Source organism: Crocuta crocuta, unplaced genomic scaffold, assembly GCF_008692635.1.
Source record: "Crocuta crocuta isolate KB4526 unplaced genomic scaffold, BGI_CrCroc_1.0 scaffold84, whole genome shotgun sequence".
In the NCBI taxonomy this organism is placed as follows: domain Eukaryota; kingdom Metazoa; phylum Chordata; class Mammalia; order Carnivora; family Hyaenidae; genus Crocuta; species Crocuta crocuta.
In genome coordinates, this window is record NW_027530213.1 from 7,801,394 (window position 1) to 7,813,551 (window position 12,158).

The 12,158-nt window shown below is 49.1% G+C and overlaps 1 protein-coding gene across 4 annotated transcripts in view; it reads right to left on the bottom strand.

The window, feature by feature from the left end:
• Positions 1-297: 297 nt before the first annotated feature.
• Positions 298-12,158, bottom strand: part of EVA1C (eva-1 homolog C) — a 75,991-nt gene continuing 64,130 nt past the window's right edge. For 2 of the 4 annotated variants that reach the window (XM_077765519.1, XM_077765523.1), the window contains exons 6-8: positions 11,400-11,480; positions 9,893-9,982; positions 298-1,316 (exon numbers count right to left, since the gene is read on the bottom strand). In XM_077765519.1, coding sequence (XP_077621645.1) covers positions 940-1,316; positions 9,893-9,982; positions 11,400-11,480 — 548 coding nt within the window. In that variant the 3' untranslated portion in view covers positions 298-939. The remainder of the gene's footprint in view (positions 1,317-9,892; positions 9,983-11,399; positions 11,481-12,158) is intronic. The other 2 variants (XM_077765521.1, XM_077765522.1) reach the window with 2 other exon arrangements.

Consider the following 12,158-nt stretch of genomic DNA (forward strand, 5'->3'; position numbering starts at 1 on the left):
CACCAAAGAATAACATGTGACATGTGAAAATGAAATCAAATTCAAAATTTCAGTGTCTACAAATAAAGTTTTATTGAGACACAGCTACATTCACTCATTATGTATTAGCTATGTACCGCTACCTGTGAGCTACAGTGGCAGAACTGGCATGGTCACGGCATGACCCACATGCCTAAAATATTATCTTGCCCTTTAAGAAAAATTTTGCTGACCCCTGTTCAAAACCAATAATTTTAGTGATTACAATCCATCACATAGTGGATGGGTTCAAGCTTGCTGGCCTGTATATCAGTACAATTTGTTTTTTTTTTTTTTTGGATGCAAAGGACCTCCTGTTTACTCATCTGTAAAATGGGAATGACAGCACTACCTCGTGAGGCTGTTGTGAGGAATTAATGACTTAATATATGAAAAGCAGCTACAACACAGCCTGGCATTATAAGCACTCAATAAATGTGCATTTTATGTTAATGCATAAAAGTGAATTTAAGGGGCGCCTGGGTGGCTCAGTCGGTTAAGCATCCGACTTCAGCTCAGGTCATGATCTCACAGTTCGTGAGCTGGAGCCCCGCGTCGGGCTCTGTGCTGACAGCTCACTGCCTGGAGCCTTCTCTGGATCCTGTGTCTCCCTTGCTCTCTGGCCCTCCTCTGCTCATGCTCTCTCTCTCTCAAAAATAAATAAACATTAAAAATTTTTTTTAAAAAAGAATTTAAATAAATAAAGAAAACATAGACTTCCCTCCTAATTTATTTTGAATGTGTTGTAAACAGTCTGAAATGTCCCTTTAATAGCTTCTGGCTTCACCAGTATTGGATGACGTGACAAATTCTCCTTCATAGAAGGTACAAGTGAAATAGAACCGGAGGGGCATTTTGGATCCTTCCCTCTTCAGAAAGTGTGATCGCATGAAGATATGGCTTCCTTTTTTTTTTTTTTTTTCAGTAGAACTGGCTCATATTTCTCGGGAGCGAAGTGTCCAAACCACTGTTCATCCATATTTCCTGGATGATTTGCTCCCTGCGCTCAATCCTTTCTGCCAGCTCCGCAGCTTCTGTGGAACTGTAGACAGGATACGAAGTCCTACAAAACCCAGACAGTTCCCCTGGAAAATCAGAGCCCGAAGAGCCCTCCTCCTCCTCTTCATCTTCACTGTCTTCCTCTGCCTTGTCACTTCCAGGCACGAGGCGCTCCCTCACCAGCTGCAGCTCCCTGAAGTCCTTGGTGCAGGACACCCTGACGACCAGGGCGCACAGCGTGAGCGCCAGCCCGATGCAGACACTGGACACGAACAGCAGCGCTGCTCTCTCTGGGTGGGCTGTGGGGGGAAAGGACAAGTCAGGAGCTGGGAGGGGCTGTTGGTCTTCACCAATCCAAAGTCCCACAGAAACCGGCGTCTGCCCACACCAGCAGCTAACGCAGAACGCCGGTCCTGAGCCACATCTTTGAGACATCCTCACCTAACTGGTCCTATACTCTCATTGGTTTAAAAAAAGAAACAATTTTGAGCCTCTATCGTCGATACATACGTGTACACGAGAGGACACACAGCAGAGCGACTCAGAAGCTGGGCCCCCCGAGTGCAAACTCTGATCTGCGACTTACTAGCTGTGTGACTTCTGGCTGGTTACCTAACCCCTCTGTGCTTCAGTCTCCTCATCTGTAACACAGGGCTAAGAGCAACTTCCTGCTATAGAGTTCATTCCTGTAACACTCGGAACAGTCACTGACACAGAGTAACCGTTTGATAGACCGGTAGCTAGTAGTAGTAGTAGTAGTAGTAGCGAACGATGAAAAATTAATTTATATATTACGTATATATATGTGTGAATGTAAGTACTACTAATACAGTAGATGCTAGCAAAGCTTAATTTCTTTTAGTTTAAAAAATAAATAAAAGTAAAAGTTTTATAGTAGTTTTTCCAACATCGAAATGATTATATAATAATAATAGAAGCAACGTTAATTTGTACTACATATTCTGGTCTAAATCCTGATATGTTTAATCCTTCCTTAACCTTGAACGGAAAGGGCTATTATTCTCCCCATTTTGTAGTTCTGTATCCCTTGGGGTATTAGCACTCCCGCTTTGGGAAATAATGATCCAGAAAACTGCCTCAAAATAGAAATCAGGAGCTGGTGGACTTTCTCTGTAAAGGGCCAGATAGTGAGCGAAGCCTTTGCGGGCCGTACGGTCTGTGAATTCTTCAACTCTGCATTGGTAGCACAGATGTAAGCACGGACATATAGGTGTGGCTACTAAAACTTGATCCACAAAATTTGCCACAGTCTGCTGCCCCTGAAACAGCTCAAGCTGACCCAGTAAGGGAAGCCACCACCTGAGGACAACTGGCCTCTCTAAGCTTAGCCAGAGCCGGAGTCCGGATCCTGGGCTGTGAGCTGCTTCTGGGGTGTGCACTCGGACCGGCTGGCGTTAGCTCAGTGCATCTCAGTGATCCTGCTCTAGGCGCTGGGCGCCCCCCCCCGCCCCCCATTTACCACATGTAAGCATTACGAATAATGATGACCGTTGTCATTGGTGCCTCTGTCCTTCCCCAGAGGTTGTTAAGCCTCATAGATCATCAAGGGATCTAGCCACTGTGGTCTGATGGGGAGGGATTTAAGGAGGACGTGTCACCTTCTAGAAACTCGAAACCCCTCCAATCAGCTTCCTTCACTTGCAGCTCAAGTCACTGGTGCAGTCACTGGACCCAAATATGTTGTCCCTTGTTGCCATCAACCCTATAGTAAAATCTGATTACTCTCTTTAAGACATGGAAGTCTTAACGCCGATCGATCCGGCTCAGGGAAGGAGAGCGAGGTGTGTTTGTAAGTGCTATTAATAGTAATTTATTTTTCCTAAGGGTCAAGGCACTTTGAGGATTTGGTCAGACATAGCCATCATCCTTTGGGAGAAGAGAAAAGGCTATTTTCATTTCTGGGAGGGGAGACAGATGGGGATTGGGCTGACATTTGGGACGAAGTCCTTAAACAACACACAGAAGGATGGAAAGACCCGAGGCTCTAAGGCAACAGGGCAGATGTTTCTTCCTCCCGCACATCACAGCCTCTGCTGGGAGCGACTTCTCACTCCTGGCTTCTCTCCCTCCCCTTTGAATGTCCGTTTCTTCTCCCTGCTGCCCCCATCCCAGCCCCCCCGAACCTCCTCTCCACTCCCCCCATTCTCGGGGCGCCTCGGTGTGGGCTTTGGAGGCAGCCGCTACCCATCTCCTCCTTGGCCTCAGCATACACCGTGAGCCGGGGCGGCAGCCACGCCCGCAGCCTTCACCTCTGCTCAGGAGCACTGTGGAAGGGGAAACGGAGTCCCCCCTGTTCCTTCTCCAGCTCCCCACAGTTCAGCACAGGCCCAACTCCAGCGAGAAGGAGCCCCATGATGGTCGAGCTGCCGGGAGACCATTATCACCCCTTTCCTTCTTCCCCTCTGAGAGCCAGTCATTCCCAGCCGCGGTGTGGTAGGCGAACCCCGTCCTCACCCGCCTGGACAGAGGACGGCTTGAGATGTGGCTCTGCCCCGCGCAGGCAGGTTAAGTCTGGGCTAGGTACCGTACCTTTCTCTCCCCCCTCCCTCCCTTCTCCTGCTTCCTTTCTTCCTCTCCTTCCCTTTTAAGGACCCCAGATGGGCAGAATTAATTAATCATAGTCCTTAGGCTCGGACACATCCACTTTGCCGGTCAGTATATGGCCCTCCTTTATGTTGATTCTTTTCATTACTTCTATTTTTAAAATTTTACTTATTTATTTTAAGAGAGAGAGAGAGCATAAGCAAGGGAGGAGCAGAGAGAGAGGGAGAGAGAGAAACCCAAGCAGGCTCTGCACTGTCAGCACAGCCCCGATGTGGGGCTCAGACTCACAAACCGAGGGATCATGACCTCATCAGAAATCAAGAGTCAAACGCCTAACCGACTGAGCCACCCAGGGGTCCCTTAATTACTTTTAAGTCTGTAATCAGCACCTGTGCTGTGAAGAAGGTCCCTGCACGGGCTTTAGGGCCCAGATAATGACCTGGGGGCCCCCATTCCCCCAGCTTCCCTCCAATAAGGTAACTGCCACCTGACTTCCACGGCCATTACTCCCCGGCTGTGTCTTTGTATAGTTTATTGCATCTCTATATATTCCTGCAAAATGCATGAAAAGAGTATAATGTTACGGATGGTGTTTGGAACCTGGAGTTTGGGGCATTTTTAACTTAATATTATGTTGCCTTTACTGTTCCATGTCTTGCCTACACCGTGGCTTATTCATGTTCTTGCCTGCTGGTGGGCATCTCCGTGGTGGTCAGGTTCTTGCCACGTGGACGCCGTAGCCGCAAACAGTCCTGCAAATGTCCCTGATGTCCACGTGCAAGTGTTCCTCTTGGGGACTGACCTACGAGGGATCTGGGTGAGGTTTACATACGTGCATTTTAGGAATTATTGCCCGTGGTCTCCAGAGAGACTGAGGTGAGGCGTCCTGCAAATGCTCATCTTCTCCATCACCTGCCATGAACAGACTTTAAAATGTTTCCTAGTCTTATGGGTATAAAATTGTATCTTACTACGGTCTCGATTTGCATTTCCTTTGATCTCTCACTCTACCTCTTCAGGCGTGTACCTCTTCAGGGGGTCAAGTATCCCCTCTTCTCAAAATGCTGGTTCACGTCAGGTACACACTTTTCTTTCTGTTGGGTTGTTTGTATTTTTCTTCTTACATAAATTATATATATATATAGTTTCTATATGCTCTTGATAATAACCATTTGACAGTATATATATATATATTATGAATATCTCCTGGTGAGTGGCTTGTATTTTCACGTTCATTAAGGTGTCTTTTGATCTAGTGAATTTATCTGAAAACCAGGAATACCACTGGCCTTCTCCATTTTTCTCTCTCCTCTCTTGCCCGTCATCCACCTTCCCACTGTGGCCACTGCAATCTTTTTAAAAACACACATCATAGGGTCACATCACCAGCCTCTTTAANCAGAGCCAAAGATTCATTCACCCTTCAATTTCTGTTTTCCCGCCACACTGGCCTCTTTCCATGCCCCACGGAGGGGATGGTAGGGGGGCAGATGGCTTCACACCTCGGCGCTTTTGCACAGAAATGTTTTGTCTTCCTCCTTCATCTAGACCTCTCTGCCCCCACCCCCAGGCTGGGCCAGGTTCCCCCTACCCCCCATCATTAGGTCTCATAGCATCTTAAATGTCACTAAATCGCTGAGCGTGCTTTATCCTTTCTCGACCCAGAGAATGCAAGTCCCATGAGGACAGGGGCCGAACTATCTCGTTCTTCACCGAACCCCCAGCACCCAGTGCAGAGCAGAGATTACGCAAACACACGTGCTGAGTCCATGTGGGTGGGGCCTCCATTACGCTGGTTGCCTTTCTTCCTCTCTCCCTCTGCTTTTGGGAGGTGAGGGTCTACTGCAAGGAGAGCTTCTCACTTACCAGGCACTACGTGCCTCCTGCCCAGTGGTCACTCTTTAGGCCACGCCTACACCAAATCTGCTGAGATCCAGGGATCAAAGACGGCGAACACGGCAAAGCCTCACTGGAGCAAGGCTTCCTCTTCATCTGCACTGACTGGTTTGAGGTCACAGAGTCCCCAGGGATTAGTTAGATGGCACCTGGAGGTGAGCTGGCCCAACTCCTCCTGAGGCCACCTTGTCATGTGTCCAAAGCCACTGCGGGGCTGGGACCCCAAGCTCGGGCCAGGGCTCTCTCTCCACAGCGGGTGTCCCCCCGCCCCCTGCTTTAGACTGAAGGCACATCATCAGTTTTCCAGAATCGACTGGACCACCTGCAGCTTCTGTGACCCCCTTTCCTGTTCTGCGTTCCAGAAAGATAAAGGCGTTAGTGTCCTTGCAGTGAAACAGAATCTTCACACGGTGTTACTGTTCTCAGTTCAGCCTCAGTTCGTCACAGGCTTAAGTGAATGACTTTAATTTCACCGGCTGTAGTAAACCCGCAGGAATCTCACAATGGTGGCCTGTGGCCTTTAAGGCCCCTTGACCCTTAGATCTCTGGTCTGCAGCCAACGCAAGCTCCAGCTCCAACTTACTGTGTCCAAATAAGACGCCGAGAAGCCAGGGCCAGGGTCCCGCCTCCTGGGGCCCTGCTACTGGTGGGTGAAAGCAAGAGCCTCCTGCGCCCTTGGTCTGGCAGCACTTAGGGATGTGATAACCACTTTCTGTCACGGAACCAAAGATTAGAGACCGTGGGAACACTTCGGGAGCCACACCTATGTGACAAGGTGGCGCTGATCTCCCATCGTCCACCCTGACAGGGGATCCTGTAACTCTGACTTTGGAATGTGCTCTCACACTTCTGTTTCAACGCGGGTCTGTCTGGTAGCCTAGAATTCTTTTCATATCAAACAACGATGCCTCCACATCTCAGGAGAAGCTCTGCTTTCTGACCCGTGACCCCCAGCTACGCTAGTTACCCCAGGCACCCCTGGCGCCCCGACCGACCACAGTGTGCTCTGCCGGAGGGCTGGAGACAGAAGTAGAGGCATGCGACATAAATACTGGGACACCTGAGGCATGCCCGCAGGCATAGGTGGGGGAGACACACCCAGCCGATGACAAACACTTGAGTGGGCAAGGTGGGCGGGGTGTCTGGGTGGCTCGGTTGGTTAACTGTCCGACTTTGACTCGGGTCATGATCTCACAGTTCATGAGTTCGAGCCCCATAGCAGGCTCTCTGCTGTCATGCAGAGCCTGCTTCAGATCCTCTGTCTCCCCCTCCCTGCCCCTCCCCCGCTTACATACACGTGGGTGCACGCACCCTCTCTTTCTCTCTCTCAAAAATAAAATAAACAGTAAAAAAAAAAAATAAGTGGAGCGGGAGTGTCAGGTTCTGAGCAAGACCATCCCAATAAGGCTCCTTGGGTACAGTCTGCTGGTGTCTGATGGCTGACCAGCAAATAAGCCGCTTTCCAGAAGCCTCCAGCACACGTGCGCACACACACACACCTTTCCATTTCTCTCATTTCAGAATTTTTCCACGGGCTTCTTCAAAATGATGATCTGGATTCTACAATGAGTTAGGTCTGCACGGTTAAGATAGGTTAAGATGAGGGTACGTTCGAACACACCTAAAATGATTCCTCACTGTTGGGGACAGCTCCAAATGGCCCAAAGTTAAACTGTTCCTCAGGGACCCCTGGACATTCTCACGTCTGTTCCGCCGACCCTCATGTTCCAATAACCCAGGATGTGCCCCTCAGTTTTGGTTTCTAGTTGACCTGCCCTGTGTGTGTGTGTGTGTGTGTGTGTGTGTGTGTGTGTATGTGTGTGTGTGTGTGTGCGTGTGTGTGTGACAGCACCAATGTGTCAAAGCCATGTGCAGCCTGACCCGGGGAAATGTCCTTTTGGGTTCACCCAATGTACGGAAGATATGAGGCTGATTTTTCCAGAAGCTGACGCGGCTCACTCTCAGCCCCAGCTGTTCCCGCTGGTGGCTCCTCCCTCAGACAGGCCCCGTCCCATGGCTTTTAGGGACAGAAGTGCCTAGGCAACCCTCAATAAAACCAAATAACAGGTCATGAGGTCCGTAGGTTTCTTTAAAACAGACCGCCTTTAAATAGCAAATACGTGGTGATAAGAAGGTGCAGCACAGCTCATGAGGCCAGACAAAGACTCATCATCTGCTCATTGGTTAACCACTTACTGAGCACCCGGCCCATGCCAGCCTGTCCTGGTCGCTGGGGCATGACAATAATTAAGAGAGCAAACAGCTGTCCTCACCACATGCAACATCTAGCAGAGAGATGGGCACAAATGAGTAAATCTCTCGTTTGATTTCTGGGAGTCACGTGTGTGTAAAAGGATAGACACAGAGGGAAGGGAGTAGTTCAGATAACATCCATCCCTCAAGCTGCTGAAGGCCACACTTCCTGCTCGGAGACACCAGAGCACAGGTTTCGTATCTGCTGAGTCTGAATCGGGGCCCTGGTGATGTCCCCGCTGTGGCCTCGGGCAAATGGCTCCGCCCCTCTGACCCTTAGCTTCTCTGTGTGCAGAATGGGGGGTCAGAGTCCTCTCTCTCAGGGTCTTTGCTGTGGACTAAATTGTGCCCCGCATTCATGTGTCGAAGGGTTAACCCCCAATGCGAGTATATTTGGAGACAGGACTTATAAGGAGGTAATGAAGGTTAAATGAGGTCATTAAGAGCGGTGCCCAAATCCAACAGGATCAGTGTCCTTAAAAGAAGAGGTACCAGAGAGCATTCTCTCTCTCTCCCCCTTTCTCCTTCTCTCTTCCTTCTCTCTCTCTTTCCTCCCTCCTCCTCCTTCTCTCTCGCTCTCCCCCTCTCATGCGAGAGCACAGTGAGAAGGCATCCATCTACAAGCCGGGAAGGGAGCTCTCACTAGAAACGAACTCTACAGGCACCTTGATCTTGGACTTCCAGCCTCCAGACCTGTGAGAAAATGAATTTCTGCAGTTGAAGCTGCCAGCCTACAGTGTCCGTCACTAACCGACCCAGTTGTCGGGAGGCACCGGCGAGGCCCAGCGCGGCCACAGCTCAGCGAGCAGAGTCACCACGGCTCCTGGTTAATCGTTATTCCCTGAAGGACTTTTCATGACTTTCCTCCAGGGGCTCTCCAGGGACTCTGAAAATGTGGGGATATTATTGACAGAAAAAAAAAAATCCTTATAGCACTTAACTTTGACAAGGGTGGCATGGAGCTCTCGGGCCTCGCCTGCTGGGAGACTGGAATATTCATGGGCTTACGGTAGGAGCCTTGCCAGAAGGAGATGCGGAGCCTGGCGGAGAGCTGGCGCAGGGTTGGGGGCGGGGGACTAGAAGAACACGGAACACTAACTACAGTTCTCGCTAAGCTTTGAGAGTAGGGGTGAGTTCTATGTCTTGGTGTGCTCCTTTGTTCGCCACATCAAACATACTCTACTTTTATACAGAAGGGGAACAAAGACCTCATAAATGTTTTCAGGAATAGCAAGAGATGGAAGTCGGAGGGTGATTTGAAGAGAGAAGCCTCTCAGAGGACACCAGCAACCACTCAGTGCACACTCAGGAGGAATATGGACACGGGAAGATGATCAAACCGTAGAGGATCCCAAACCATCCTTTCCGTCTCCTGCGTTGGAGATGTTTCCCTACTCTCTCCTTTTCCTCTGGGGAAGGCTTACCCCCAAAGAGCCTCCACCCTGGCTGGCCTTGCACAGTAACGCCGTAACGCACTGTATTAACACGAATTGCACAGAAGGCCTCAGAGGTTTTGGCCTCCCTACACAGAGTCAGGCAGACATTGCCGGAACTTGCGGAGCTGACATGACAAAGTACGGTCTACCCCAAGGTGAGCAGACAGGGCGGCGAGGAAAGAAGGCGCACACTGTCCCCTCGCTGACGCCGATGCACAGTTTTGGCTCTGCTGGGCAGGGAGGGCTGAGTCCCACTGATCCTCGAGGGGAAGATTATCAAGCACCTTGGCAACGGTGAGAAGTAATAACACTGGTGAGTCAGGAGGAGACTCTGCCTTCACAGGGCATGGCCTGTTCTGTTTACTAAGGGATCTTTCAACTCCATTTTCTGCCAGCCAAGGGTGGGATTTAATAATCCTGCATCCTTCCCAGATTTTAAAGCTGGGACATGTACTCCCTTGGGTTCCTACTTCTCTAAGAGGAAACTATTCCTAAGCAGCGTGACTCGATCTCTTTGCCTCCTCCCCATGAGGCTCTCTGGTGGGCATTAATCCAGCTGGAACCGCACCTGAATTTGGGCCCCTATGTTTCCAGACCTTAGAAGATGGCAGGTGTGGAGTCCAACTTCAAGTCATTTCTCGTTAGCTGAGTGTTGTCATTAAACATCGCAGCTGGTAGTAAGACTTCGGTAAAGCATTCTAGGAAGCTTCGATGCACTGACCTACCTCTAATGTAAGCAAACGCAGCCAGAGAGTTGCTGACCATAACCCCGTCTTTCCTCAGAACCCTCGTTTCGCTTGGGTCAAAGTTTATACCTGTTTCATAACAAAAAACAAACAAACAAAACGCAAGAGTGATTAATCACGGCCATTCACAGGATGCCTTCTGTTCCCAACCCAGGACTGCCATAATAAATAAAAAGTCATGGAAATCCAATAAATGGACCTCTGACTGAATTACAGAAGACTCTAAGTCCAGCAAGAGCATTGAGTAAAGAGTCTCTGAAAATACTGAGTGATAAGAGGGATTGAGAAATTCTAAAATGTGTTGGTTCCAACTTCAGATGTGGCTCATCCACCCATTGCAGGAGGGAACTCATGGATATTCCCGTCCTTAAGGCAATGGCATTCATCGTGCCTCTGGGAGGCTTACTAACCGCGTATGGAACCACAGAGCTGTCATCTGCGCTGTTGACCGCAGGTAAGAAAGGAGGGAGCTTATGGAGGGAGATTGTGTGAGGCCACTTTTTTGGAAATGACAGCAAAATGCAGGGCAGGTCTGGTTTCCAATGCCTGGTCACACTTGTGATGGAGCTTACTGAGCTTGCAATGGGCAGCCTGAGAGATCTGGGGACCCCAGGGATGTGAGACAGAGCAGAAGCCTCAGAAGAAGGTGGCACAGAGTTCTCGGGCCTCCACTGCTGGGGGACCGGGATATTCATGGGCTCAGGGTAGGGAGCCCTGTTAGAAAGAGCGGTGGGGGTGAAGATGCAGAGCCTGGCAGAGAGCTGGTGGTGGGGTGGCGGGGGTAGCTAGAAGAACACAGAACATTAACAATAATTCTCTCTAAGCTTTGAGAGTAGGGGCGAGTTCTATGTCCTGGTGTTTTCCCGTTTTCCATGTCAAGCATACTTCACTTTTATATTTAGGGGCAGAAGACCTCATAAGTGTAGTGAAAGTAATATAAAACTTTCAACACACAAGGTGCAGCATCTTAGATGCTTTACAGAAACGTTGCAATTCCCATCAAGAGCCCCAAAGGGCTGAATTCCATTTTAGGTCGGAAAAGAAAACGAAAATGCTCACCACCCCTTCCTATTTATAATAGCCCAGTGAAAACCAGAGGGAGGAGGAGGCTTCTGGAAGGGGATTCAGGGGGCCCTCAGGCCCAGCCTAGGTCTGGCCCGCCCATATTCCTGGTGGGTCCTCTTTCCAGCAGGCCCATCATCAGGAACCCCAAATTTGTTTCGGGGCAGATCTCTTTTTCCAGGTGGCACTTTGGTTAAGAAATAAGGGAATGGAAAGAGGCTTTATCCCACTTATAATCTGAAAAACAAGACGAAACACTGGCCACCTTTTGCGACCGCTCGCCACAGCCCTGCCATTCTTGGGGCTGGTAAACCCAGTTGCCTCCTGACATTCCCTTGCCAACCAATGTCACCGGACTGTGGTCACGTGGGGCCATTGACCTTCACTTAAAGAAAAATGCTGGTAGTAAGCCACAAAAAATTACCATATTCACCATCTTTCTGCTTCAAGGAAGGTTTCAGATTACCAATGGCTGGGTCGATCGCTGTGAGTATGTTCTTGGGAACTAAAAGCCAAAAAGAAATATTTTAAATACTTGTACCTTTAATATATGTTTTAAGTACAATGTGGATAAAATTTTTTTAAAAGTCAATTTTCAGGGATGCCTAGGAGGTTCAGTCGGTTAAGCGTCCGACTTCGGCTCAGGTCATGATCTCATGGTTCATGAGTTTGAGCTCCATGTCGGGCTCTGTACTGACAGCTCAGAGCCTGGAGCCTGCCTCGGATTCTGTGTCTTTCTCTCTCTCTTTCCTTCCCTGCTCGCTTGTGCTCTCTCTCAAAAATAAATAAAACATTAAAAAAAAATTTTTTTTAATTGTGGTTGAGTGTTGCCTATGCATCTCTGTGAATTTCCTAGAATGCATTGAATTGTTTTTACTTAAAACGGGTGACTCTGAAGGTATGTAAATCACACCTCAATAACGCTGTTAACTCTAAACATGAACTTCTCTGAGATTTAGTGACACAAAATGACTGTAATCAGCTGGGAATCCACCACAGACCTCTCCTGCCTCCGCCTCTGCTTTTCATCCACAGCTCTGAGTCCTCGCTTCTTGAATAAGCCTGGAAGAGAATTCTAAAACCGCATGCTAGAATGATCCTCTAAGTATTATAAGGACAAGAGAAAAATGAGAGGGGGCAGCCAAACAGACTGTTTTGGAAGGTGATTAAAGATTCTGCAGAA